The 27,783-nt window shown below is 58.9% G+C and overlaps 4 protein-coding genes across 7 annotated transcripts; 2 read left to right on the forward strand and 2 right to left on the reverse strand.

Moving 5' to 3' along the window:
- Window positions 1-2: 2 nt before the first annotated feature.
- Window positions 3-4,631, reverse strand: FCGR2A (Fc gamma receptor IIa). 3 transcript variants are annotated; one of them, XM_054001140.1, is made up of 8 exons: window positions 4,380-4,631; window positions 3,668-3,688; window positions 3,349-3,579; window positions 2,841-3,098; window positions 1,941-2,234; window positions 1,770-1,860; window positions 1,188-1,209; window positions 3-1,004 (listed from the first exon to the last, which is right to left on the reverse strand). In XM_054001140.1, exons 1-8 carry the CDS (start codon window positions 4,426-4,428, stop codon window positions 879-881), a joined length of 1,092 nt encoding a protein of 363 aa, XP_053857115.1. In that variant the 5' UTR covers window positions 4,429-4,631; the 3' UTR covers window positions 3-878. The 3 variants fall into 3 exon arrangements, with proteins under 3 accessions (XP_053857115.1, XP_053857116.1, XP_053857114.1); XM_054001141.1 differs by having other exon boundaries at window positions 3-978; window positions 3,349-3,688; XM_054001139.1 differs by having other exon boundaries at window positions 3,349-3,688.
- Window positions 4,632-7,623: 2,992 nt separating this feature from the next.
- On the forward strand, window positions 7,624-10,702 carry LOC128820298 (Fc receptor-like protein 4). Its single transcript, XM_054000953.1, is given in 10 exon segments — window positions 7,624-7,871; window positions 7,960-8,190; window positions 8,452-8,709; window positions 8,799-9,028; window positions 9,030-9,078; window positions 9,167-9,610; window positions 9,694-9,777; window positions 10,170-10,191; window positions 10,280-10,350; window positions 10,436-10,702. Coding segments are annotated over 10 exon segments (1,647 nt in total). The 5' UTR covers window positions 7,624-7,723; the 3' UTR covers window positions 10,546-10,702.
- A 1,040-nt stretch (window positions 10,703-11,742) lies between these two features.
- Window positions 11,743-18,073, reverse strand: LOC128820355 (cilia- and flagella-associated protein 45-like). 2 transcript variants are annotated; one of them, XM_054001089.1, is made up of 12 exons: window positions 17,815-18,073; window positions 16,522-16,649; window positions 16,062-16,203; window positions 15,536-15,706; window positions 15,187-15,365; window positions 14,923-15,052; window positions 14,541-14,687; window positions 13,900-14,013; window positions 13,500-13,693; window positions 13,120-13,344; window positions 12,799-12,955; window positions 11,743-11,948 (listed from the first exon to the last, which is right to left on the reverse strand). In XM_054001089.1, exons 2-11 carry the CDS (start codon window positions 16,620-16,622, stop codon window positions 12,877-12,879), a joined length of 1,482 nt encoding a protein of 493 aa, XP_053857064.1. In that variant the 5' UTR covers window positions 16,623-16,649; window positions 17,815-18,073; the 3' UTR covers window positions 11,743-11,948; window positions 12,799-12,876. The 2 variants fall into 2 exon arrangements, with proteins under 2 accessions (XP_053857064.1, XP_053857063.1); XM_054001088.1 differs by lacking the exon at window positions 17,815-18,073 and adding an exon at window positions 16,851-17,037.
- Window positions 18,074-18,119: 46 nt separating this feature from the next.
- Window positions 18,120-26,490, forward strand: CCT3 (chaperonin containing TCP1 subunit 3). The gene is made up of 14 exons (XM_054001086.1): window positions 18,120-18,238; window positions 20,002-20,063; window positions 20,592-20,642; window positions 20,725-20,787; window positions 21,362-21,458; window positions 21,802-21,919; window positions 22,100-22,286; window positions 22,770-22,919; window positions 23,362-23,494; window positions 23,949-24,030; window positions 24,141-24,321; window positions 24,849-25,094; window positions 25,339-25,470; window positions 26,144-26,490. Exons 1-14 carry the CDS (start codon window positions 18,208-18,210, stop codon window positions 26,246-26,248), a joined length of 1,638 nt encoding a protein of 545 aa, XP_053857061.1. The 5' UTR covers window positions 18,120-18,207; the 3' UTR covers window positions 26,249-26,490.
- Window positions 26,491-27,783: the final 1,293 nt, after the last annotated feature.

Genomic DNA, 27,783 nt, shown 5'->3' on the forward strand with positions numbered 1-27,783 from the left:
GCGCGACGGCGGCCGCGACCCGCGACAGCGACCCGAGGCCAGGACTCCGCTCCCGCGGTGCCGGGGGCTCCTCCCCGGGGTCCCCGCTCCCCTCCGCCCTCCCGGCACCTCCCGGCGCCCCCGCCCGCCCCAGGCCCGGGCCCGGCCGAGGCTCCGCAGCAGCTCCGGGGCTCAGGCGCAGCTCGGGGAGCGCCGGGTGCGGGGCTTTGGGCACCGGGGGCAGCGGGCAGGGCTGGGCCGGGGATGGGGCGAGCTTTGGGGCGGCGTTTAGGGACACCCCCGGCTCCGTCCCGGGGCTCTCGGGGCGCTCCCGGTGCTGCTGCCGGGCTCCAGCCGCGGGATCGGTGTCCGTGGTGACGGGGCGGCACCGCCGCAGGTCCCCGAGCCCCGGGCCGGTGTCACCGAGAGGGGACAAACAGGGAGCGGCAGCTCCTTCCCCTCTGCGAGGGAATCAGTCCGGAAATGCCCCAACTGATCATTTTGTCGCTGTCCCCAAGGGACGGAGGGAGCCCCAAAAATCCTGCAAATCCCAGAATGATCTACGCGACAACCTGACCGGGACCCTGCTCCTCCCCGAGCTGACCCGGCAGAGCTGAACAAACAAAGACCATTTCTCCTGGTTTCATCAAAAAGCTGCGTTTTGGGTCGAGGGACAAGGGTCCTGTGCCCCCTGGCACTGGGGGAGGGAATGGGGAGGCGCTGGAGGTACTGGGAGCACTGGAATGGGGAGCTCTGGGCAGCCCCACATGGGAGCCCCCACTCGTGGCCACTGCTCGGGCACGGTGGGCACCCATGGGAGCCTTGGCAGGGGGGACACACGGCGGGTGCCATTGGGCAGGGACCCCCAGTGCCCCCAGTGTCACAGCATGTCCTCGTAGTCACGGGGGTCCCGCTGTCACTCGTAGGGTCCCGACAGCTCCGCGTTGGTCACTCGTGGATCCCGAGGTGGGGCAGGGCGGGGGGACACCCTTGGGGGCTCTGAGAGTGACACCGGTTGTGGGGAGCTGGGTGACAGGTGACACCCGTGGGTGACGTGTCCCTGTGACCCCCCCTGATCACCCCCTCTGTCCCCTCCGTGGGGGTCCAGCACAGCCCCCTCCTCTGGGGGGTCCTGTGGGGATAAGGGGGGGTCTGGGTGGTGTCTGGGGAGGGGGAAAGGGGAGTCCCAGCCTGAGCCCCCCACTCACCTGTCCTGGGGCTTCCTGGCAGCTGCAAGAGAAAGGGGAGGGGGTGACCGTGGGGACCCCAGGACCCCTGAACCTTCCCGGGACCTTGGCAGTTCCAACCACCCACAGGACCCCCAAATGCCCACCGCAGCCCCAATTCCCACAGAAGCCCTGATTCCCCCTGGACTCTCCCAGCACCCCTGAACCCCCCAGAACTTCTGCACCACCACAGTGTTCCCAACCCACCCGATATGCCTGACCACTTGAGCCCCAGAACCCCAAGCCTGGCAGGTAGGGGCACCCCCAAACTCACCCACGACCCCGAAAAGATCCCCCAACATCCCCGCATGGCCCACCAAGAGCTCCCCAAACCCTCCAGGAGCTCCCACTGCCACCCCAATGTTCCCCAAAGCCCACCCAGGGATGGCGCTGGAGCCCAACCAAGACCCTCCAAATTCCCCCCAGATCCCCCAAGACTTCCAGCCGCCAGTCACTGCGGGCTCAGTTTCCCCCAGCTCAGGGGTCCTGGGTGCTGCTGATCTCTGCCCCCACTCTGGGGGCTTCCCCTCACTCCAGGACCCCCATTCCCCCCCCCATTCTCACCCACGCCGCTGGTGCCACCAGTGACAGCCCATAACGACAGCCAGGAGCAGGAGCAGGAACAGGAGGGTCCTGCCGACATTCACAGCCACTGCTGGGGACAGAGGGGGACACACCGAGGTCACCCTGAACCTCGGGGGTCCTGAACACCCCGGTGTCCCCGTGTGACCCCACCTGTGAGCCAGGGTGAGTCAGGTGTCACCTCCAGGGCCAGCTCTGGGCTGAGTGCCCGGTGCTCGTCCTGTCCCAGCTGGTTGGTGGCCACGCACTGGTAGGTGCCCAAATGTGCCACATTGACGTTCCCAAGCTCCAGGAGGGGACCCCGGGCCACCTCCTGCCCGTTGTGCAGCCAGGTGAAGGTGACAGGGGCTGAGCCCACCTGCACTGAGCAGCGCAGGGTCACGGGGTCACCTGGGCACACCTGGTGTGCCGGGGGAGCGGGGGTGATGGTGGCATTGGCCACGGGCACTGCGGGGACACAGACAGGGCTGAGGTCACAGGGAGGGGCTGGCAGCCGGTGTGGGGGGATTGGGACAGGGGGGATGGGTGTGATGGGGGATGCCGGGGATGGGGTCACAACACAAAGGGGTGAGAGGACAAGGGGAGAGATGGAAGGAACTGTGAAATGTGTCTGGGGCACATGGAGGTGCCCAGGCAGGGACCCGGGGGGCTGTGGGGGCTCCCCGTGCCCATCCCCGCACTCACTGCGCACCGTGACGCGGAGCCGGGCGCTGCTCTTCCGCACGGCCCCCCCCCTCGGAGCGCACCTCGCAGCTGTAATTCCCCGAGTGGGAGACCCCCACGGCGGGCACCAGCAGCTGCGGGGACCCCTGCGGGCCCCCCACCCTCTGCCCGTCCCGGTAGAACACGTGCAGGAGGGGGGCTCGGGGCCGCAGGGGGCTGGGGGTGCTGAGGCAGCTGAGATTCAGGGGGGACCCCTCGGTGGGCTCGGGGGGACCCTCCAGCACCGGCACCGAGAAGAGCTCTGGGAAGGAGAGGGGAGGGGGATTTGTGAGCCCGAGGCCCTGGGGAGGGGCTGTGGGGGTGTCGGGGTGGCGGCTGTGGGGTGCTCACCCTGCACTGTCACTGTCACCGGCGCTGACTCCTTCCACCCCCACCATTCCACTCGGCCCTTGCAGCGGTAGCGGCCGCTGTGGTGCAGCTCCAGAGGCGACAGGGACAGCTCGGTCCCATCGGGGAGCCGCCCCAGTTCCTGCCCCTCGTGGTAGAAGGACACCCCGGTGACCTTGTTGTCCTGCCGGCCCCGGCAGCGCAGTGTCACCGTGTCCCCCTCCAGCAGCGCCCGCGCCGGCACCTGCAGCACCAGCCAGTCTGGGGGACAGAGGGGTCCTGTCACACCCGATGGCACCGGGACCCCCCATTGGGTCACACCAGCGGACCAGGGCTCCCCAGTTCCAGCACGGGGGTCCCCTTCACTGGGATGCTCTGGGATGTCCCCAGAGCAGGGGACAGGCTCTGGTCACACCAGGGGGTGACCCATGGACCAGAGCCCACCCAGAGCCCACCCAGAGCCCTCGGGGTCCCCACGGTGCCAGGCTGGGGACACCCACACCCCCCTCACCGTCTGAGACAGTCACGGGGGGGCTGCGCCCACTGCCGGGTCTGGCACACTGGTAGGTGCCACTCTCGGTGACAGTGAGGCGGTTGTGTCCCCTCGGCTCCCAGCGCCACCCGTCCTTGTACCAGGCGGTGGCACGGGCGGTCCCCGAGCCCTGGCAGGTCAGTGTCACCTCGTCCCACAGCACCGCCGGCCTCCAGGGGGGATCCACGAGGAGCTGGAGGGTCTGGGCACCTGCGGGTGACAGGGGACACCAGCCTGGCAGGGCCAGCGCGGGGCTGGGGACAGCGGGGTGGGGACCCGGCATCCCCCGAGGACTCACCAGCGAGGCCGAGGGTCTGGGCTGGAAGGGAGAAGGGACAGGGCTGGCTGGGGGTGGCACCGTGGGGACAGTGCCACCCCGGGCACAGAGTGTGGGGGCTGTCCCCAAACTGTCCCCGTGGGAAAGCAGTTCTTGTGAGAAAGTGCATGGGGTGGTCCCCAAAAGATTTGGAGGGGCAGGGGACATGTCTGTGTCACAGCCACCCCTGCACCACATCCGTGTGGCATGGACGCCTTGGGAACAGGGACACCAAGGCCACCCAGGGCTGAGGCAGAGCATGGGGACACTGTGGACACCCTGGGGACAAGGACACCACAGACACACCCCATGCTGGCCCAGGTCACCCCCACCAGCTCCTGATCCTATCCCCATGATCCCATCCCCATGGCCACATCCTCACCCTTCTTGTCCCCTTCTGTCCCTGCATCCCAGTTCCCTTGTCCCCATGCCCAGAGCTACCTGAGCCCAAAGGTGTCAGTCCTCACATTCCTGTCCCCACATCCCCATCCCCACATTCCTGCCCCCTCTTCCTGGCCCCAAAGCCACCCTACATCCCCAGTCTCACCAAGCTCCACTGTGGGCAACATGGACTGGCACTGCTGGCCTTGGGGACCTCAGGGGACCCCACAGCCCCCCTGTGCCCCCTCCCCACCGCTCTCTGCCTCACCAGGGCCCATCCCCGGGCTGTCAGGCCCGTGCCCGGGGCACTCACCCCACAGGAGCAGCGTCACCTTCCCGGCCATCCCGCTGTCCCCAGCCATGTGGACTGGCTGTCACTGGCTGCTGTGGCCACCGCTCCCCTGGCTGGCGGCTCTTCGGATGAAGGGGAAGGAAGCGAGGTCACGACTCGTCCCCACGCGTAGGTGGCCCTTGGTGGGGGCAGGGTGGCCACAGGCTGTGGGCAGGGTGGGGACCGGATGGGGACAGGGCTGGGTGGCACACGGTGGGACATGGGGTCCCAGGAGTGGGGGGCTCAGGGGGTTTGGGGAGCCAGGGATGGGTGTCCAGGGGAATGGGGGGCTATGGAAGAACCAATGACCTGGGGAAGGAGGGTTGTAGGGGATGGATTAAACAGGAGAGGCATCCTTGGGAATGGGGTCCTGGGCCCTGGAGATCTTGGGGAATGGGAGTGCTGGGATGGGGGCTCCAGACAGGGTGGGATGTAAGGAATGGGGGTCTCATGTTTTGGTTCCCAGGGGAATCGAAGGTCCCAGGGATGGGCAGTGGCTGGGTGGGCACAGGGGTCACAGCTCCTCCACGCACTGCCTGAGATTTTGAGGTGACCCAGAGCCCAGCACAGCCCCCACAGTCCTGGGGTCACCCCAGGGCTCTCCTGGGTGGCTCTGTGTCTTTGCCCCACACACTCCTGGGCTTTTTCCTGTTCCCCCCATTTCCTGGCTCAGCGATCTCAAGCAACACTTGATGCCCAGTTCCTTCAGACAAAATCACACACCATAGAATAAAGGCAAAAACCAGCCCATAAGGAAGCCTTTTGTTGGGCCATATTTAGGAGTTCTCCCCGTTTTTCTAACCCTGAAACTCGATTGACTTCCCATGGATTCTGCTCCCAAAGGGGAGAAACTCTGTCCATCCTTGGAACAGAGCAGAGGAATCTGTGGAAATGCCCGTGTGTGCCTCAGGGTCTGATTCCCTGGTAAATCCACTCCAGCCTGCCCTGAGCTCCCCTGCTCCTGCTGTGACACCCCTGTTCCCCAGGCCCTCGTGTGCAGCCCCTGCTCAATATTTCCACACTTTTCCCTCTCTTCTGGTGTGCACATTCAGAACACAAACATTCTTTCCGGGAGGTTCCAGAGGGCTGCAGGTTTTGTTGGAGAAGGAAGGTCCAGGTCAGGTTGTTGAGCAGAGGGGTGTGGGATTTGCAGGACTTTTGGGGCTATCTCAGTCCCTTGCCAAGAGGGACAAAATGATCAATTGCTGCATTTCCGGACTGGTTCCCATGCAGCTGCCCCTGCACAGGGGGTTTCCAGCCAGCCCTGCTCTGAAAACCACCAAGGCCCTCAAAGAGCCCCTGCCTGGGCTCCCTTTGGGTTTTGTGCTTCTTGCAGGGCTGAGCAAACCACAGGCAGGCCTTTTCCCCCCACAGAATTCTCACCTCTGCAGCAGCTCTAAAGCTGCCAGAATCAAAGGCAAGGGGGCGGGGGGGACCCTCAGGTCCTGGCTGCCAGCTGGGGCTGGCCAGAGCAGGGCTGGCCAATGGCCACCCCTGTGCAGTGGGGCTGGGGTGCCCAGGATGTGCCACCCCTGGGACAGGTACTCAACCAGGAATGTGCCAGGACATTTCTGGAGGTGCCACCCCCTGGGACAGGACCCCCCATGCCAGGATGTGTCACCCCCTGGACTGGATCTCCCCAAAACAAGGACCTCCCAGGACAGGAGACCCCTGGTTTTCCCCCAGGACAGAACCCCCTCCCCCTTTCCCATCTGATTCTCATCACAAAGGCCTCTTCCTTCTTGTCCAGGAAAAAGAAAGTGAAAGTGTTGAGGGGCCCAGCCCAACACCTCCATCCCCCACAGCCTCCCTACCCTTCCCTGCACCCACACACCCCATTTTCCCCCTCCCCTGGGTCCCCCCAACCCGTTCCCCGCTCAGGTGCTCCCGGGATTGCTGAGCCAGGAACCGGGGGTGAGGGGACATGGCACAGAAGCGAGGAAAATAAGGGAAAAAGAGAAATAAAGAGCAGAAAATGTCAAGGGCAGGGGAGGGCACAGAAGCAGAGCTGCCCAGGGCCCCCATGTGATGCCTGCCCAGGAAATGAGCTCCCCAGGGGGGTTGTGCTGGGCACTGGGTCACCCCAAAATCTGAGGCACCCGGGGAAGGAGCTGTGACCCCCGTGCCCACCCAGCCACTGCCCATCCCTGGCACCCCCATTCCCCTGTGACCCCAGCCATGGGACCCCCATTCCTTTGGTCCCCCTCAGCCTGGGGCCCCCATCCCAGCACTCCCATTCCCCAGGACCTCCATGGCCCAGGACCCCATTCCCAAGGAACCCTCACCCATTCATTCCATCCCCTGAAATCCCCTTGCCCCAGGTCCTTGAGTCTCCCAGGACCCCCCCATTCCCCCGGGACCCCCCATTCCCCAGCATCCTTATCCCATGACCCCAAATCCCTGGAGCCCACGTTCCCCTGGGACTCCCATCCCTCAGTGCCCCCAGCCTTGGGGACCCCCATTCCCCTGGACACCCATCCCTGGCTCCCCAAACCCCCTGAGCCCCCCACTCCTGGGACCCCATGTCCCACCGTGTGCCACCCAGCCCTTTCCCCATCCGGTCCCCACCCTGCCCACAGCCTGTGGCCACCCTGCCCCCACCAAGGGCCACCTACACGTGGGGACGAGACGTGACCTCGCTTCCTTCCCCTTCATCCGAAGAGCCGCCAGCCAGGGGAGCGGTGGCCACAGCAGCCAGTGACAGCCAGTCCACATGGCTGGGGACAGCGGGATGGCCGGGAAGGTGATGCTGCTCCTGTGGGGTGAGTGCCCCGGGCACGGGCCTGACAGCCCGGGGATGGGCCCTGGTGAGGCAGAGAGCGGTGGGGAGGGGGCACAGGGGGGCTGTGGGGTCCCCTGAGGTCCCCAAAGCCAGCAGTGCCAGTCCATGTTGCCCACAGTGGAGCTTGGTGAGACTGGGGATGTAGGGTGGCTTTGGGGCCAGGAAGAGGGGGCAGGAATGTGGGGATGGGGATGTGGGGACAGGAATGTGAGGACTGACACCTTTGGGCTCAGGTAGCTCTGGGCATGGGGACAAGGGAACTGGGATGCAGGGACAGAAGGGGACAAGAAGGGTGAGGATGTGGCCATGGGGATGGGATCATGGGGATAGGATCAGGAGCTGGTGGGGGTGACCTGGGCCAGCATGGGGTGTGTCCGTGGTGTCCTTGTCCCCAGGGTGTCCACAGTGTCCCCATGCTCTGCCTCAGCCCTGGGTGGCCTCGGTGTCCCTGTTCCCAAGGCGTCCATGCCACACGGATGTGGTGCAGGGGTGGCTGTGACACAGACATGTCCCCTGCCCCTCCAAATCTTTTGGGGACCACCCCATGCACTTTCTCACAAGAACTGCTTTCCCACGGGGACAGTTTGGGGACAGCCCCCACACTCTGTGCCCGGGGTGGCACTGTCCCCACGGTGCCACCCCCAGCCAGCCCTGTCCCTTCTCCCTTCCAGCCCAGACCCTCGGCCTCGCTGGTGAGTCCTCGGGGGATGCCGGGTCCCCACCCCGCTGTCCCCAGCCCCGCGCTGGCCCTGCCAGGCTGGTGTCCCCTGTCACCCGCAGGTGCCCAGACCCTCCAGCTCCTCGTGGATCCCCCCTGGAGGCCGGCGGTGCTGTGGGACGAGGTGACACTGACCTGCCAGGGCTCAGGGACCGCCGGTGCCACCACCTGGTACAAGGACGGGTGGCGCTGGGAGCCGAGGGGACACAACTGCCTCACTGTCACCGAGAGTGGCACCTACCAGTGTGCCAGACCCGGCAGTGGGCGCAGCCCCCCTGTGAGAGTCTTAAATGGTGAGGGGGGTGTGGGTGTCCCCAGCCTGGCACCGTGGGGACCCCGAGGGCTCTGGGTGGGCTCTGGGTGGGCTCTGGGTGGGCTCTGGTGCATGGGTCACCCCCTGGTGTGACCAGAGCCTGTCCCCTGCTCTGGGGACATCCCAGAGCATCCCAGTGAAGGGGACCCCCGTGCTGGAACTGGGGAGCCCTGGTCCGCTGGTGTGACCCAATGGGGGGTCCCGGTGCCATCGGGTGTGACAGGACCCCTCTGTCCCCCAGACCGGCTGGTGCTGCAGGTGCCGGCGCGGGCGCTGCTGGAGGGGGACACGGTGACACTGCGCTGCCGGGGCCGGCAGGACAACAAGGTCACCTGGGTGTCCTTCTACCACGAGGGGCAGGAACTGGGGCTGCTCCCCGATGGGACCGAGCTGTCCCTGTCGCCTCTGGAGCTGCACCACAGCGGCCGCTACCGCTGCAAGGGCCGGGTGGAATGGTTGGGGTGGAAGGAGTCAGCGCCGGTGACAGTGACAGTGCAGGGTGAGCACCCCACAGCCGCCACCCCGACACCCCCACAGCCCCTCCCCAGGGGCTCGGGCTCACAAATCCCCCTCCCCTCTCCTTCCCAGAGCTCTTCCCTGTGCCGGTGCTGGAGGGTCCCCCCGAGCCCACCGAGGGGTCCCCCCTGAATCTCAGCTGCCTCAGCACCCCCAGCCCCCTGCGGCCCCGAGCCCCCCTCCTGCACGTGTTCTACCGGGACGGGCAGAGGGTGGGGGGCCCGCAGGGGTCCCCGCAGCTGCTGGTGCCCGCCGTGGGGGTCTCCCACTCGGGGAATTACAGCTGCGAGGTGCGCTCCGAGGGGGGGGGCCGTGCGGAAGAGCAGCGCCCGGCTCCGCGTCACGGTGCACAGTGAGTGCGGGGATGGGCACGGGGAGCCCCCACAGCCCCCCCGGGTCCCTGGTTGGGCACCTCTATGTGCCCCAGACACATTTCACAGTTCCTTCCATCTCTCCCCTTGTCCTCTCACCCCTTTGTGTTGTGACCCCATCCCCGGCATCCCCCATCACACCCATCCCCCCCGGCCCAATCCCCCCACACCGGCTGCCAGCCCCTCCCTGTGACCTCAGCCCTGTCTGTGTCCCCGCAGTGCCCGTGGCCAATGCCACCATCACCCCCGCTCCCCCGGCACACCAGGTGTGCCCAGGTGACCCCGTGACCCTGCGCTGCTCAGTGCAGGTGGGCTCAGCCCCTGTCACCTTCACCTGGCTGCACAACGGGCAGGAGGTGGCCCGGGGTCCCCTCCTGGAGCTTGGGGACGTCAGTGTGGCACATTCGGGCACCTACCAGTGCGTGGCCACCAACCAGCTGGGACAGGACGAGCACCGGGCACTCAGCCCAGAGCTGGCACTGACGGTGACAACGTGGGGACACAGGGACACAGGTGGGGTCACTCGGGGTCACCGGGGAGTGCAGCAGCCCTGGGGTGATGGGTGACCCTGATGTGTCCCCCTCTGTTTCTTGCAGTGGCCGCAGGGGTCGGTGGGGCCTTTTTGTTCCTGGTCCTGCTCGTGGGTGTCATTGTGGCCTGGCACCGGTGGCACCGTGTGGGTGGGTGACAATGGGGGGACGGGGGTCTGAGAGAGCTGTAGGAAACCCCCAGAATTGGGATGTGATAGGGCAGCACCCACAGCCCCAGAAGTGTGACCTTGCCTTGGGTCCTGTAGGGTTTGGGGAGGCGCTGGAGGGTCCTGCAGGGATGCTGGGGGTCCTTCAGGGGCCCTGGGGGTGTTTGGGGGGGGGGGGGTCTCTGTCCCTGCTGGGCTTTAGGTTCTTGAGGCTGAGTTGGTCAGGGGGCACTGGGGAGGTTCCTGAATGCTGGGGGGCTGCAGGGATGTTTGGGTGTCCTGAGGGGAATTGAGGATCCCGTGGGGGTTCAGGAATCCTGAGAGGAGTCAGGGCCCTGGGACCCCACAGTCACCCCTCCCCTCTTTCCTCAGCAGCCCCCAGGAAGCACCAGGAAAGGTGAGTGGGGGTCTCCAGCCATGAATCCCCTTTTACCCCAACCCCACAACTCTCCATCCCTTCCCACACATCCCCTTTATTCCCTCAGAGCCCCCCCGGATCCCCCCGAGGAGGGGGAGGTGCTGTACACCCAGGTCGTGAGCACCACGAGGACAGGGGGTGAGTGAGGGGGGGACACACGCACAGGGACACGTCACCCACGAGTGTCACCCCACCCAGATGCCACAGCCCCTGTCTCTCGCAGTGTCCCCCCGTGCCACCACACCCCAGGATCCCCACGTCACCTACGCGGAGCTGCGGGGACCCCACGGGCGACCTCAGGAACCCGGTGACATCTACGGGAATGTGCTGTGACACTGGGGGGAACTGGGGGGCACTGGGGGTCCCCACCCATGGGCGCCCACACGTGTGTGTGCTGCCACTAAAAACTGCCCCTCTCCCTCCCCGTGGAGCACAAAGATCCCAAAGGGCTGAGAGAAGAACGATTTCCTGAAACAGCAACGAGAGAGAATAAAACCAACTGCAACAGCAACGAGGTTCAGAGTCCAAAGCGTCACAAAAGGAACGATTTCCAGGGAAATCCCCAATGAGAAAGAAACCCTGGACATTTCCCCCAGCACGTTTCCTCCTCCAGAGGAACCTGGCAGGGCCCTGGACCTTCCTTGCTCTGATGGCCAAAGCAGCCTTCAGGAGAATCTGGATTCTCTTCTCCCCTGTCCCAATCCCCTCCTCTGCCGTGTTCCTCACCCGAGGATGTCACAAAGGCCCTGTGGAGCCTCCCCCTTTTCCAGGGCAGTCGGGATCAGGCCATGGCAGTTGAATTCCATCTGTCCCCACAGCAGCTCTGCCAAAGCCCCACGATGCCCTTTGGGCTCCCTGAAATCTCCTCTCCTGAGAGGATCCGTGCTAAGGATTCCTGGGGGCCTCAGGGCCAGTCCCAAGGGCCTGTTTTGGCCATTCCCAGTCAGGGTCACTTCATCTCCCAGCTCAGTCCCTGTTAGGCTCCCCCTTCACCCCAGGAGCAGAGATGGATTCTGCCCCTACAGATCTCGGTGGCATCAGGGGACATGGTGCCCTGGGGTCACCTAAAGCCAGGAGCTGCTGTGGCTCTGCCATGCCAGGCCATGGATCCACACAGTCCAAGGGATCCCAGGGTCCCTTTGGCCCACCTGGCAGGGCCCCTCTGCTCTTGGCACTCCTAAATATGACCTGCAGGTCCCTTCCAGAGGATGGGAAATAACATCATCCCTCCTGTTCTGACTGAGGACTTGCCCACGGGAGACTGGAGGAGATTGATGTTCCTCTCAACTCCCATCCACGTGCTGCCAGGGCACAGGGGAGGTTTTCCATCCCATTTTACTCTCTGTGGTCCTGCAGGTAAAACCACAGGTTTGGGAGCACTGGGAGGAGGAGGAGAGAAGAGCAAGAGCCCCATGGAAAAAAAAAAACAAGCGCTCAGAAAATATTATTTATTGGAAAACTCAGTCGGTGGGTGTGCTGGTTTGAAAGTAAACCACTGGGAGAAATTAACACTGCACCAATACCTTGAGAGAGATTTCAAGTCAGAATTACAATTTAATAGAAAGATTACAATAAATGCAATGATACAGAAAAACTGGGTTAAAACCACAGAGTACAACCTGGCATCCTGTCGGTCAGGGTGGTGGATGCAGTCCTGTTGAAGTGATGGTTGTAGTGCTGTCGAAAGCAATGGTCCTGTGGAAGGTCTGGTCCTCCCCTGGGTCCCTTGAGTGGTGCTGGTGTCCCAAATCCCCAAAGAGCCCAGATTATATATGGTCAGATTCAGGCAGGAATGTTCAATACCTCCCCAGGGCAGGGAATTTCACAGTGGATTTACATATTCCTATGACTCATGGGATGTTCTGGGGAATCCTTGATGGCCTAGGTCTCCACAGGCTGAGTCAGTTTGGGAAGACAAACAAACACTGCCTGCAGGGTTTGCCTCCTTCCCCTGTGGAACAGCCAGCTGTGGCAAGCACATTTCTCTCTCTCTCTCAGGATTTTTCATAGAGGAGCACAGAGAGAAAGAAAAGAGAAAACAATTTCTATTTCTGCTCCTTGTTTCTCCCATGTGGAATGTGCTTGGAGAACTGTTTACCTGGGGGTGATTGCTTGGTTGGGTCCTGGTGAGGATTGTTTGAGCCTGATGGCCAATCCAATCCAATCCAATCCAACCCAATCCAACCCAATCCAACCAAATCCAATCCAACCCAATCCAACCCAATCCAACCCAATCCAACCCAACCCACCTGTGTCTGGACTCTCAGAGAGGGTCACAAGTTGTGAGTTAGTCAGATTTGGTAGTTAGAACAAGTAGGTTTGTAGTTTTAGTATTTTCATTTATATAGTATATTAATGTATTATAGCATAGTTATAATAAAGAAATAGTTATAATAAAGAAATCATTCAGCCTTCTGAACTGGAGTTGGACATCAGCATTTCTTCCCACCGGGTTCCCCTGCATTTTACAATACCCAGCTTGCAGCCTGAGGGCTCAGCTGTGCACTGGGCAGCCACAGGGAGTGACCCAGCCATTCACAGGATGGTGGAGATGGGAGGAGAACACACAGTTTGGGTACACCCCACCTTGTCACCCAGGAGAATGGAAATGGAGCCTCGAATGAGTCCGTGGGGCACCCCAGCTGGTTCCTCACGGGGCTGGGCCTAGGAAGGAGCTCTGCTGGCTCGGCTCCGAGCCCTGCGCTCCACCTGGGCAAAATATTTGTCGGGAATTCCGGTGGCTCTGCAGAGGAAAGAATCCATCAGGCTCCCGATGGATCTGGGACCGTGGCCCCACAGCAGGTCCCGTCTGCTGAGGATGCAGAAGGAGCTGCTGGGAGGTGGCCCAGGATGGGACACCAGGAAGGACTCAGGGAGCCCAGGGAAGCAGCACTGGCAGCCCCTGACCTGAATTCCTGCAGCTTCTGCTGCCTGAACTGGGCGAGGCGCTGGCTGCGCTGCCGGACCTCCTGCTGCTGCTGCCAGCCCTCGGCAATGACGGCCGCCCGCTCCTGCTGCCGCTGCTGCTGCAGCTCCTGCATCTGCCGCCGGAGATCCTCGGCATAGGCGTGCTGCTGGTGCTCTCTCTGCTCCCACTCCAGCTTCTCCCGCTCCAGCTGCTCCTGATGGGCCCTGTGGGAGTGCAGGGCTGGCTCAGGGACCCTGCCACAGCCCCCCCCACACCTGGCACAACACCTGGGCTGGCACTGGAGTCCCCAGAGTCACCAGCTGGAACTGGGAGCCGCCTGGTCACTGCCTCAGCCATCCCTCAGTCACGTGTGCCTCACCTGAGCACCCTCTGGAATTCTTGGCGGTCCTGCTCCACCTGCATGGCCAGGTACTGCTCCTTCTGGGCCACCTGCTCCAGCCGGTCCTGCTTCAGCTGCTGCTCCAGCTCAGCCTTCTTCCGTGCCTTCTCCAGCTCCCGCCGCCGCCATTCCCGGTCTGCGACCTCTTGGTTCCTCTTGGCCCTCAGAGCATCCTGCCCGAATAGAGGACAGTGCTGGGCTCCCATCAGGGGCAGCTATGGAAGCCCTTGGCCGTGGCTTTGGCTCTGCCAGCACCACTCCAGGACATCCCCTGGCCCCAGGGGCTGGTCCTGCAGACCCCCCCCCATCCAGAGGCGCTGCCCCTTTGCTGGGGTGATGACAGGGACGGTGGCACGTCACCTGTGCCTGGGCCACTCACCCGCTCTGCCTGCCAGTCCTGGGCCCGTTCCTGCGTGGCCCTGAGCCGGGCCAGCTCCTTCTCCTTCTCCAGGCGCAGTTGTTGCTGCTCCGCCTCCAAGGCGGACTCACGCTCCTACGGGGGACAGAGACCCGGGGTGGGACAGAGCCCTGGGATGGGACAGAGACCCGGGATGGGACAGAGACCCGGGGTGGGACAGAGATCTGGGGTGGGACAGAGCCCCAGAGTGTGGGACAGAACCCTGGGATGGGACAGACCCCTGGGATGGGACAGAGCCCTGGGATGGGACAGAGCCCCGGGATGGGACAGAGATCTGGGGTGGGACAGAGCCCCAGAGTGTGGGACAGAGATCTGGGGTGGGACAGAGACCTGGGGTGGGACAGTGCCCCGGGATGGGACAGAGCACTGGGGTGGGACAGAGCCCTGGGATGGGACAGAGCCCCAGGGTGGGACAGAGACCCGGGATGGGACAGTGCCCCGGGATGGGACAGAGCACTGGGGTGGGACAGAGCCCTGGGATGGGACAGAGCCCCAGGGTGGGACAGAGCCCCAGAGTGTGGGACAGAGCCCCGGGATGGAACAGAGCCCTGGGACAGCTCCTGCAGCCCCTGCCCACCCCACCAGGAGCCTGCTGCTCTTACAGCCTTCTGCCGCTGCTGCTCCAGCACCCGCTCGTCCTCCAGCCTCTCCCGCTCCCGCTGTTGATCCTTCAGCCTCTGGCTCTCCATGTTGAAACGTTTAATATCGGCATGGATTTGCTTTAGTTGCTCCTGTTTCTGCTCCCAGGCCTGGAAATGCCACGCAGGATTGGAGACCACCAAGCCGAGTGCTCCTTCCTCCTCCTTCACTCAGGGCAGGCAGGCTTTGGGCCACCTCCCTGGGATGTCACAATGTCCCCAAGAGACCAGAGCTCTGATCCTGCTGGCTGCTGTCCCTACTCCCTGAGTGTGGCTGATCCAGCTCTGCCAATCCCTTTCCATCCAGGTGGAAACCTCCCTGCACTCCCCTCTTCCCTGCTCCCACCTTCTGATCCTCCCTCTTCATCTGCTCCAGTCGCTCCAGCTGCCTCTGGCCCTCCTGGTACAGCTCCTCAGCCCTCAGTGCCCGCTCCTCTGCGTTCTGCTCCATCTGTTTCACAATGTCCTGCCGGGCTCTGGGAATACGAGAGCAGAAGGGTTTCCTCTAGCTCCAACCTGCTCCCCATCGTGGGAACGCTGGCATGGACAGGGCTGGTGTGGTTGGAATGGGCTAGATGCCTCCATGGGGAAGAGGGAGCCTTCTGCCCACCTTATCAGCTCCTGCTTCCTCTGGCGCTCCAGCTCCTCCTGGACCTCCATGCCCTTCTCCCGCTCCATTTCCATCATCTTGTCCAAGCGCTTCTCCTCCTCCGCCAGTTCCTTGTGGATCATCCTCTTCTCCAGGACTTGCTTGTCCCGGATCATGTTGCACTTGGCACTGAGGAACAGCTGCGGGGACAAGAGGTGTCTGTGGCTCGGAGCTGCGCTGAGACACAGGGAGCAGGGAGGGCCAGGGAATGTCACCAGATGACACAGGACAACAAGGGAAGGAGAGGAAGAGCCTGGGAGCACGAGGAGCAGGGGAGGCTCAGGCAGACAGCGGGGAGTGCTGGCCCTACCGAGTTCAGTTCCCGCACATCTTCCTCCTGCTCCAGCCTCATCCTTGTCACCCGCTGCAGCAGCTTCTGCTCCTCCTGCTGCAGCTCCTCCTCCACGTCTCTCCAATGGTCCCTCTTGTCCTCCAGTTCTGCCTTTCTCTGCTCCTCAATCTGGGCCTTTTTCAGGGCTTCCTGCAGGGACAGAGAGCACTTCCCAATCCTGGACACCTTCCCAAGGGCTCGCAGGGGTCACACTTCAGGTGCCGCATTCCCGGCACTGAGCGGGGACGTGTTGGGCTCCTGGGGCCCTGACACAGCCATGGGCATCCCTCCCCACACCTCTGGGCAGATATCCCGTGCCCTTGGAAGGCTGGCAGTGCTGGGCACGATTTCAGGGATGCTGCCCAGCTCTCAGCGGAGCGCTGAGCCCTGCAGCCTCCCCCGTGCCCCAAAACATTAGGGACAAAGGGATCCCCTTGTTGAAACCACCACCCCTAGGGCCTGCTGGGGAGCTGGAAAAGGGGGAAGCAGGAAGGGAAATGCCTACGAAGGCTGCGTCCTGTCTGGCTCTCAGGGTCTTCAGCCTGTCCCAACCCTCCACCTCAGTCGGGGCTCGAGCTGATTCCTTGATCCTCTCATATTCCTTTTCTCCAATGATGAGACATGGTTTGGGCTTCTCCTGGGGAATGCTGGGGAGCCCAGGGAGAGAGCTCAGTGGCAAGGAGATGCCAACAGCTCCCTGTGCTCCCTGAGCTGCCCACTCGGCCACCAAGCCAGCCCAGATCAATGTGGGAAGTGCTGGGGAAGCTGTGGGGACCTGGCTCTCCTGTTTTGGGGTGAAGGAGGAAGGGAAAGTGTGGTGAAAGTGGCACCAGGCTGGGATGCAGGGGGCAGGATCCCTGGGGGTGGCCAGGGCACACTGCCAATCCCTGCTCCCCAGAGATTTTGGGGATGCTGCACTGACACCCATTCCCCCAAAACCCCTCAGGGCTTGGGCACAGCCTTACATGAGCTCCCTGATCAGGTCCTTGGTGATGACTTGGATGGTCTTGGGCTTGGGCTTGAAGGAGAGCAGCTCTTGAGGATGTTTTGACACATCCTGAGACATCACGACAGGGTCGCTGGAACCCGTGACCTGCAGAAAAGTAAAGTTTGAGGGACCCTCTCCCCACCTGGTGCTCCGCAGACACCGACGGATGCTGGCAGGAGCTCGGGGCCCTCTGCCGGGATTGGCCGCGGGGTGTCGGGGGCACGCCCGGAGGGGACAGAGGGGGTCAGCCGGAGGAGCTGCGGCTGTGGGGGGACTGGGGAGCCCGCGGGAGACATCGGGACGGACGGTCGGTAATCCCGGCGGTGAAATCTGGAGGCGACGGGCGAGGAGGGAGCTCCGGGAGGAGCCCCGGGCACGGAAGGAGCGGGATCCTGTGCCGGCGGTCGCGGCTGCCATCCCGCTGCCACCGCCGGGGCTGTCGGTGCTGGAGCCGACGGTCACAATGCGGTGGAACCGACGGCGGGGACGCGTCCGCTCCGACTGTGACGCTGCATTCCTGCCCGAAGCCACTGTCGCGATTTGTCGGGACCGACTGTTGCCATGGCAACGCCCCAACAGCTCTCACAGCGTCCGGGAACGGGCCGGGGCGGGGAATGGGGGGGTGGAGCTTCAGGCGGGAAGGGCGTGGCTTAGGCAGAAAGAGGCGGGGCTTTGGCGGAGCTGCGTCACCCGGTGCGCTCGCACCTGTCCCGTGTGGTGCCCTCCTAAAAGTGCCCCTACACGGACACGACACCCGCGACCCCTCCCCTCCCCTTACCTGGGGGTCGTCGAAGAGTCACCTGCGGCGGCCCCGCCCCTCCTCTAAACCCCGCCCCTCTACTAAGTTATGCACCTCTCGTTGCCCCGCCCCTCCGTTTCCCAAGCCACGCCCCTTGATCGTGGCCCCGCCCCTCCACGTGGCCGTGGGTTCCCTGTCCCCCCCCCCCCCCGTGTAGCCCAGCAGGAGCCCCCTGCCCTCCCCCAGCCCCAAATCACGACCATCCAGGCCCGGAAAAGACAGGATGCGTTTATCGGGGCACAGGGGCTGCTCCCCAAAACTGCGGGGCGCTGGGGTGGGCGCCGCGGCACCGACCCCCCCCCTTCCCCCCACACCCAGCCAAATAATAATGATAATAAAAAATGACTTTGGTCCGGGCAAAACTGGCGGGGGGACGGGGTTAAGGCAGTTTTGGGGGGGGTCCGGAGGGGTCGGAGGAGCCGGCAGGAGCCGGGCACGGCCCGCGCTGCCGGACGGGCGGGGCCGCCTCACCGCCCGTCCTTCCCCCGGGCTCCTGCAGTGCGGCCTGGGCGAGACCACCCCGCTGACCGACACGGGGGGGGGCGGCGGGTCACGCAGCTCTGCCTTTAGGAGTCCAGCTCGCCCGTGGCATCTCGGACGCGGTGCTTTCGGGATGCACCGGGGAGGCGGCAGCCAGACGTCCACACCGCGCCCGCCCCGCGGGGCTCCGCCGCTTCTCCTTCCTCCGGCGCTGTGCGGGGTTCCTCCCTTCCCCTCAATGCTCCCGGCGTCACTTCCCAGCCCAACGCGCCGGGCGTTTCCCCTGATTGGGCGCCGCGCTCAGGCGCCATTGACCGCGGGGCGGTGCGCGGTGCGGCGGCGCTGCCAGGCTCCAGAAGGTTCCGCCGTGCTCGAGCCGCCGCGATGATGGGCCCGCGCCCCGTCCTGGTTCTCAGTAAGTTCCAGCGGCCCGGACCGGCCCGGACCGCCGGGGAAGCGGAGGGGGAATGGCCGGTTCGGAGCCCCGCGCCGCTGTGCCGCCCGCCTGACTCGCCGCCATGTTGGGTCTCCTCATGGCCGGGCGCCGTTTCGCGGCGGGGCTCCCTGTCCTGCCCGGGATCCGCTGGGTCTCGCTGCCGCCCCCGGCGCGGCCCGTTCCGGCCGGGGCTCCCTGTCCTGCCCGGGATCCGCTGGGTCTCGCTGCCGCCCCCGGCGCGGCCCGTTCCGGCCGGGGCTCCCTGTCCTGCCCGGGATCCGCTGGGTCTCGCTGCCGCCCCCGGCGCGGCCCGTTCCGGCCGGGGCTCCCTGTCCTGCCCGGGATCCGCTGGCTATCGCTGCCGCCCCCGGCGCCGCCCGAGCTCCCCCTCGCAGCTCCCGGCCCCGCAGCCTCTGCCGCGCCCTGTGCGGGGCATCTCGGAGCCCCGCTGCGCTCAGACCTTGTCTGGCAGCGTTCCGTGCTCTCGGCTGTTCTCGCGTCCTTCTCAGCGCGTTGCTTTGTTTGAACCCCGTGCGAACCCCAATTCTTGGGCCTCCGGAGCTGCTGGAGGAGATGCTCCAAGGGCTGAAGCCCCTCTGCTCTGGAGACAGGCTGGGAGAGCTGGGGATGTTGAGCCTGGAGAAGAGAAGGCTCCAGGGGGACCTTAGAGCTCCTTCCAGGGCCTAAAGGGGCTCCAAGAGGGCTGGAAAGGGACTTTAGGTAAGGGCCTGTAGTGATGGGAGAGGAGGGGATGGTTTCCCATTGTCAGAGGGCAGGGTTAGGTGGGATGGTGGGAAGAAATTCTTCCTTGTGATGGTGGTGAGGCACACAACGCTCAGAGAAATTGTGACTGCCCCGTCCCTGGAAATAATGTCCAAGGCCAGGTTGGACAGAGCTTGGAGCCATGCCCTGCCCATGAAAGGGTTTTGGAACGAGGTAGTCTTTCAGGTCCCCTCCAACCCAAACCATTCTGTGATTCTCTCACCATCCACCAACATGAGGTATTCCCGGGTTTTCTTTTTTTCTGTTTGGGCATCTCATTCTCTTCTCCATCCATTCTGTTCTCTGTTAACCCAATAGGCAGACTGTCGTAGCCCACTGCCCCTTTTCTATAAACCCTCTTGCCTGAGTCGTGGCGCTGCTCTTAACTGTGGTTTCCTTTTGTTCTGTCTTACACCTCCCTGTGCACATGCATCTGCTCCTGAATAAATCTGGGCATGCTCGGGCCAGGCTTGTAATAGCAGAAAAGCATCCCTGAGCTCAGCTACACCCTGTTTGTTGACAGCAGTGGTTGTGAGCCACTTGGTACCCCAACTGCTGCTCACCCTCATGTGCCAGAGTAACCTCGATGGATTAACTTTGTGTTCACCCGGTTCTGCTTACTGTACACGAGCCTCTGTAACTTTTCTTGGCTGAACACTGCTGTACAATAGCAGCTCCTTGGCTTTGTGAGAGCTGGCAGATCCTCGTGAGTCACTGCAGTTTGATTTTCTGGGGTAGTAGGGCCAGTTTCAGGGTTGCAAAGCTTTGTCCCAGGATGCTAACAAGGAGTTCTGTTATAATAGGGAATGTTGTTTTTCACTGACAGTTTTCTACCAATCTGTCACGACTGCAGTATTTGTATTGTAAACTCTGAATTTAAAACCAGCCACGTGTTGAATGTGTGACTGAGAGGTGACTGCATCCTCGTTGTTTTGTACTTGATTGTACTTGATTAATTTTATTTTTTCTGTACCCTTTAGGTCAGAATACAAAACGTGAGTCTGGAAGAAAAGTCCAGACAGGAAACATCACTGCTGCCAAGGTACCAAATTTTCAGGCTGTTCTGATCTTTTGTGTGTGTGTGTATTTATATATTAAAGAGGGAAAACTGGATGTGAAGCACATTTTCTCTATTTGATATGAATACAGAGTAGAAGGAGAAGCAACACAGGAAATAATGTTCTATGTTAGCAGAAGATTTTTATACTGGTACATAAATTTTTTATATAAAACCAAAATGTCTGCATTGTTCATGTAATGGGAACCCTATAAATAACCATGGAGGGATTTAGCCAACCAACCCCCCTTTCTCCACAAAGTCTGAAAGTGCCTCTGTTTTGACATCTGACTGAGATAATAATTTGGTGTGGTTCCAGTGTCTTGATAATCTGCATATTCTCATTTCCATACAGTTCTTAACCATGGCTGCATCTCAACCACAGCAGAGTTGTTGGATGACTTAAATTTTGCAGGGGCTGCTGATTTCACTGTGGGAGTTTTTTTGTTTTTTTGTTTTTTTTAGACTTTTTGGTGCCCTCCTGTATTACCTCATTTCTTTGATTCCTCCTAGACTATTGCTGACATTATCCGGACATGTTTAGGACCGAGAGCAATGATGAAGGTAAGAATTTGTGCTGCAGCTGACTAGAATTGAGACACACATGGGACAGAGCAATCAAGTGTTGGTTCTCTTGTGTTTGCAGATGCTTTTGGACCCCATGGGTGGGATTGTGATGACCAACGATGGCAATGCTATTCTTAGAGAAGTAAGTTTCTCCTAAAGGATTTTCTTGCTTAATGGTGTCAGTATGTGCCCGAGTCTTGGGTGACAATGGAGCTGTGTGATCTCCCCACCTGTCCTGAGAGCCAGCAAGTGCTAACCAGCTGCTCCAAGAAAGGTTCTCACTGGGGAGAAATGAAACATATCCAGCAAGTATTCTTGCTCTACAGAAATGTAGGTTTGATCCTAGAGTGGGAGGTTTTCATGGAGAGTTTACAAGACCAATGCAAATTCTTTGGTAATTGGAGTTATTATCAGCTGCATTGAGACCTTCTGAGTAGATGGACATGACGAGACCTAGAAATCATTATTGTCTGCCTGGTGCAAGAGCTGGTAAAAAAACATCCTAAAACCTGAAATGCCTGAAAAACAGCGAAGAGGCACAATACTGTCAAATACAAGGGCTTGGTTTTGGTCTTAAAAAGAAAAAAAAAGCCTTGCTGTTGGTGGACAGAATGCCTTTGATTGTATTAAAGGTGTGGTATTTGTTCCACTGAATGACACGAGACATTTCTGCTTTAATATTCTGGGACAAATCCATGCCCCTTGCTCCTACATAGATTCAAGTCCAGCATCCAGCTGCAAAATCAATGATAGAGATCAGCCGCACTCAGGATGAGGAAGTTGGAGATGGGACCACATCTGTCATAATTCTTGGTAAGGAGACTCAGACACTTTGCATAAAGGCTCAAGTTCACCCCTTTTGTAAGCCCATGATGAGATACATCATAGTTATTTACTAACCTTGAAATGGAGAGGGTTTTTTTACTGTGCAAGAGCACACCAGGTTAGTGACACCCTAACATGATCAGCTCCACACTTTGGAAAGTTCTTTCCCCATGAGAACAACAGTTAAGTGTAAAGAAAGGTATAAGTGATGTTAGAGCTCTCTGCATGGATAGAAGATATATTTTTTTATGGTATATGTTCTCCTTTCTTGACTGTTGATTATCCTACTAACTTACTTGGGGGATTTTGATTTAATTTTTATTTTTTTTAGCTGGAGAGATGCTCTCTGTTGCTGAACACTTTCTTGAACAGCAGATGCACCCAACTGTGATCATCTGGGCTTATCGTAAGGCTCTGGATGACATGATCAGTATTCTAAAGAAAATTGGGTAAGTATGGGCTGGTGGAAGTTAGAGAGGAGGAATGTGGACTTTGCTGCCTCGAGCTGCTCCTTCAGGCAGTTGTGTTAGTCAAATACAACTTAGCAAAATTGGAGGGGGAGTCAAAAGAGTTAGATCATTACTTAGAATTAAGACCCAGTTTGTTCTTTGGTTTTTCCTCTATCTCAGCACTCCAGTGGACGTGAACAATAAAGAGATGATGCTTAAAATAATTAAGAGTGCGATAAACACCAAGGCAATAAACCGCTGGTCTGACTTGGCCTGTAGCATTGCTCTCGATGCTGTTAAGACTGTGGAGTTTGAAGAAAACGGCAGAAAAGAAATTGATATTAAAAAATATGCAAAAGTAGAAAAGGTGAGTTTGTCCTGAACTGTTTCTTACCTTTGTGCTCCTTTCTTGCTCTGAACTAGTTTATTGTAGGGTGCGTTGGGAAGAATTTTGTGTTGCTTCTCTGCAGTCCACAGATGTAATCCTTGAAGGTATTTCAGTGTTGCCAGCCATGCTCATTTACAATGCTAACAGGGGCTGCTGTTTCAACTCTTTCAGAGTACTTGTCAAAAATATAACTCCACTTGGATTTGGGAGAAATGGATTTGGAAAATGAAACATGGTGTCAGACAATAGAATGTTACAAGTTTCTTAACGTGCCTTCCCACTTAAAATCTAAGGCAGTGTGTGCTTAAAATTAAACTTGTATAGTGATCTGGATGCACTGTGGTTACTTGGGAGATGTTTTCCCTTTTCTAGATGTGCGACTGCTTCAGGAGATACTTTGAGATACACAGGTTTTTCGTAGGCTAAAGTGACTCACCTGCTTTTGTCCCTCGTGTCTGTCAGATTCCAGGTGGTTTTAGTGAAGACTCGTGCGTTTTGCGTGGAATTATGGTGAATAAAGACGTGACCCATCCCAGAATGCGTCGCCTTATTAAGAATCCACGGATCGTCCTTCTGGATTGTTCACTGGAGTACAAGAAAGGAGAGAGCCAGGTAAAGTGAGTCCTGGTGGAGACATCTGCAGGTCTTGGTTTAGAATGAGTAAAACAAACAAATGTAGGTGGCTTGTTAAAACTGCAGGTGGTGAAAGGCTTTCTGTGTTCTGCCTTTGGATTTGGGGGCTAATTCTGCTGTGGGCTCCAGAAAAATAGGAGTGAGGCTACAGGGTTTTGACTCATTGAAGCAGCTACAGTGATTTGTGTATCTAAGTGTTGGTCAAGAGCAACAGAAATATTTCTAGAAATATTTCTGAGCTTGAACTAAGGTTAATGCTCAACTGGCACAGTGTCACAGCTTATTTGATCAGTGGTTTTCATCCCTGACTCTTTCCCTGGTGTTACTGGAGGAGTTGAGGTGCTTGAAGCTGGGGGAGGTATGTCTAATTCAGTGAAGGTTGGAATGAACACCCTAAGCTGTTGACACCTCTTTTGTACAGACTGACATTGAAATCACTCGGGAGGAAGACTTTGCCCGAATCCTGCAGATGGAGGAAGAGTACATTCAGCAGATGTGTGAGGATCTGATAAGAGTCAAGCCAGATCTGGTCATCACGGAAAAAGGAGTTTCTGGTAACAGCACATGCCATCCTTTGTGTTGAATTCATCTCAGTGAGGTTCATGGTGTTAATTGGAACTTAGAAAAAACCCAACCAAAACTAAAAAAAAAAAGCCAAACTAATACAACTCCTCCCAAACCTGGTGTACACCAGCAGATAGGTGCAGGCATTGAAGTTCATCCTTGATGTTGCTTTGTGAAAGTAGACTCCTACTATAATATTTTGCTTTTCCAGCATTTGGGAAAGATACCAAAGTACAAGTGAAGCTGAGTGTTAACCCCTGGAGATCTGTGCTACTCTTTTGCCTTGCAGCCTGGTTTAAAAAGCTACATTTAGGTGCTTTTCTCCTGTAACCCCTTTCGCTTCAAAGACTGGAATTAAAATAGCTAGACTGATAACTGATAAACAGATGAAGTTTGACATAATACTGCTGATTCATTACTGAAACGACACAAACCTGGTTTCAGACCTGGCCCAGCACTACCTGATGAGAGCCAACATCACCGCCATCCGCAGGGTGCGGAAAACCGACAACAACCGGATTGCCAGGTGGGTGTAGGCTCCTGTCCGGAGCCCATTCCCCCTGTGTGTGACACGGGACTGTTCTGCTCTCACTCTTTCTCAGCTCAGATTTGTGAGTGTCTGCTTTGGTGTGCTAGGGCCTGCGGAGCTCGCATCGTCAGTCGCACCGATGAGCTCCGGGAGGAGGATGTGGGAACCGGTGCCAGGCTCTTCGAAGTGAAAAAAATAGGAGATGAGTATTTTGCTTTCATCACTGATTGCAAAGATCCTAAGGCTTGCACCATCATCCTGCGGGGAGCCAGCAAGGAAATCCTAGCGGTGAGTGAGTGCATGGGCTGCTTCACCTCCTGTGCCAGCCACCTTCGTGGCCAGTCAGGGCCAGCAGACTGGGCTGGGCTTTCAGCTGGTGTGGTGCTCCACTTAATAATGAGAAGGGCAGTGGAGCTGAGGAAGGGTCTGGAGCACAAGGAGCAGCTGAGGGGGCTCAGTGAGGACCTTATTGCTTCCTATTTGGTACTGCCTGATAGAAGGGTCTAGCCCACAGGGGGGGGTCAGGCTCTTCACCCTAGAAACAAGTGACAGGGCAAAAGGAAGTGGCCTCAAGTTGCACCAGGGGAGGTTTAGATTGGATATTAGGGGAAATTTCTTCATGGAAAGTGTGGTCAGGCACTGGCACAGGGTACCCAGGGCAGTAGTGGAGTCACCATCCCTGGAGGGATTTAGCAAATGTATGGATGTGGCACCTTGGGACTTGGGTTAGTGGCAGCCTCGGCAGTGCTGGGGGAATGTTTGGATTTGATTATGTTAGAGGGCTTGACAGTTTGGTGATTGTGTCCGTGTCGCAGGAGGTGGAGCGCAACCTGCAGGACGCCATGCAGGTGTGCCGCAATGTCCTCATGGATCCGCAGCTGGTGCCGGGCGGGGGAGCCACTGAAATGGCCGTTTCCCATGCACTGACAGAGAGGTCCAAGGGCATGACAGGCGTGGAGCAGTGGCCCTACCGTGCAGTGGCCCAGGCTCTGGAAGTCATTCCCCGGACGCTGATCCAGAACTGTGGCGCCAGTACAATCCGTGTTCTGACTTCGCTCAGGGTAAGGCGTGTGCCAGGGGCACCAGGAGAGAGTCAGCCCTTTCCTGCTTCACCCAGCTCCTCGGATCAGGCACCCTTCAGAACAGTGCCCTTGCTGTGCACTGTAACGTGTTCTTGTATAAACTCCAAAACCAAGAATATTCTACTGACCTGTTACAGTTTCCTCAGCCCGTAGTCAGTTTGAGACTCCAGAGGGGAAATTTCCATCTCGCCCCACTGGTGGTGACCTGTCTTTCTGCTTCCAGGCCAAGCACACTCAGGAAGGCAGCCAGACATGGGGGGTGAACGGGGAGACTGGAGCCCTGGTTGACATGAAGGAGCTGGGCATCTGGGAGCCCTTGGCTGTCAAACTTCAGACCTACAAAACAGCCGTGGAGGTAAGGAGAGGTGGAAGCTTCAGAGTCTCTGTGGGTATCATCTGGGAGAAGAGGACATCCTTCCCTGTTTTGGGGTGTTGGGGTGGGCATCACACCCAGTGCAGGGCACGCTGGTGTCCGAGCTCGTCCTTGCTGGAGGTGGGATAATGAGGGATGTGGGAGCCCAGACTCTGGCTTTCCCAGGGCTTTTGATCCTGCAGCTGAATTTCATCATATTTCATCCCGCCTTTTCCTGCAAACAGTGCAGAGTGCTCTCACTGCTTCCAGTGCCAGAGGGAGCTGTGCCTGAGCAATCCTGTGCCAGCAACATGCTGGAACCATCAGTGGTCGTGGGAGCTTTATCCCTTTGGCTGGCTGGGGTTGCCATGTCTCAGCTGCCCTTCTCATTGCAGATCCTGCCATTACCTTGCTGGTGTTGGATCAAAGGCTGTTTCTTGAAGGGATACCATATCCCTTTGATGTCAGCCAACAAGAAAAAATGGGTGTCCTTGTTTCCACGGTGGTGGGAAAGCAGCGCCTTGCTGCTCCCACAAGCCTGAGAGACACCATTCCCTTCTCCTGTGCTGAAAGAACCATTTCAACCCAGGCTGGTGGTGTGAAAGCTGGGCAGGTTGGGTTTTGTGTTTTGTGCTGAGCTCCAGATGAGCCCTGGGTGTGTGGGGTTTCTCTGCAGACTGCAGTTCTCCTCCTCCGTATCGACGACATCGTTTCGGGGCACAAAAAGAAGGGCGACAACCAAAGCAAGCAGTCTGCAGCACCAGAGGCAGCCCAGGAGTGAGAGCTTGAGTCTTTGCAGAGGAGAACCAACTGCCTTGACCTTGACACGGGGAGGAGCTCAATGCAGTGGCCTGGTCTCAAGGCTGAGCCTGGAAAAGTTTGTTGAAAGTCCGGGAGGGATGGAAAATACCCTGGGCAGGGGGAAAAGGGCAGTGGCTGTTGGTAACACCACACGGCTTCTGGGCTGAGGGTTACTGACTGAAAATTCTCTTCACCTCAAAATAAATACGTTGTTTCAGGCTGTTTCTGTGTTTAATCCCTGCGCTGGGACGGGCCCAGGAGGTTCAGAGAGGCCAAGGGCAGGTGCTGCACCTGCACTGGGGCAACCCGAAACACAGACTGGGGAAGAATGGATGGAGAGCAGCCCTGAGAAGAATTTGGGGCATGGCTTGACAAGAAGCTCAGCGTGCTGTGGCAACTGAGGGCCCAGCAAGCCAACACTGTCCTGGGCTCATCCCCAACAGCGTGGGCAGCGTGTGAAGGGGAAATTCTGCCCCTCTGCTCTGTTCTGGACATGCTCCTTGTTAGACAGAGCTTCCTCCAGCTCTGGGGTAAATCCAGAGAATGAGATATTGGGAAGAAATTCCTCTCTGTGAAGATGATGAGGCACTGGCCCAGGTGGCCCAGAGAAGCTGGGGCTGCCCCATTCCTGGCAGTGCTCAAGGCCTGCTTGGGAGAAGACTTAGAGCAACCTGGTCTAGTGGAAGGGGGTTGGACCTAGATAGTCTTTGAGGTCCCTCCCAAACAAAAGCATTCTGTTATTTCATTTTCACTTTACTCTGCTTCTACAAGAGCCCATGGAAGCAGAAGTCCCCTGTTGTGAGCCTGGCTGAAGAGATTTACAGCTCACTGCACTCTGCAGCCAACCTGGCTTTGAGAGCACAGTGTGTCATGGGGTGATTTTATGATGATGCTTTATTCCCTTAGCGTCTTCTTTATGCCCAGAAAACGAATGCTGTAGCTTTAACATGGAGCCAGGGGGTGGGGTGGGCAGTCTGCACGCTACATTGTTCCTTTTGTTGGATTGGTTTGGGTTTTTTTGCTGTTAGGTGAAGCAAAAGGTTTTTTTTTTTTTTTTTCCCTTCCCTTCCCCTAGCCTGGGGGCTGTACCGGGAATCCTCTCGGCGATTTGTTTGCTTTGAACTCTTTCGGCTTGCTTGTCTTTTTTTCGGCGGCTCTGAAGAGCCGGCGGGACCGCCCCGAGGCCTCAGAGGAGCTGAACCGACACGAGAAAGGACATCAAAATCCACCAACTCCAGCTGCCACAAGGAGCCCCACACCAGAAATCCAACAGGTTCCCAGCTTCTGTGAACACTTTTCTGCTCCCGTCCTCATAGACAAACAAGGGCAGTCACGAGCTCTGCCTCTCAGCCACATGGCAAGGTGGGGTCTAAGTTTCAAAATATTTTTCCCTTTTTTTCTTTTTGTTGTAGTTTCTGTTTTTTCTGTTAATAAATAGGGTGGTTTTTTTCACTTTCATCCCTTGGTATCCATTTCTCTCACTGACAGAAGAAAGAGGGCTTATTGAAGCCCTAT

The sequence above is a fragment of the Vidua macroura genome, chromosome 29 (assembly GCF_024509145.1).
Source record: "Vidua macroura isolate BioBank_ID:100142 chromosome 29, ASM2450914v1, whole genome shotgun sequence".
Taxonomy (NCBI): domain Eukaryota; kingdom Metazoa; phylum Chordata; class Aves; order Passeriformes; family Viduidae; genus Vidua; species Vidua macroura.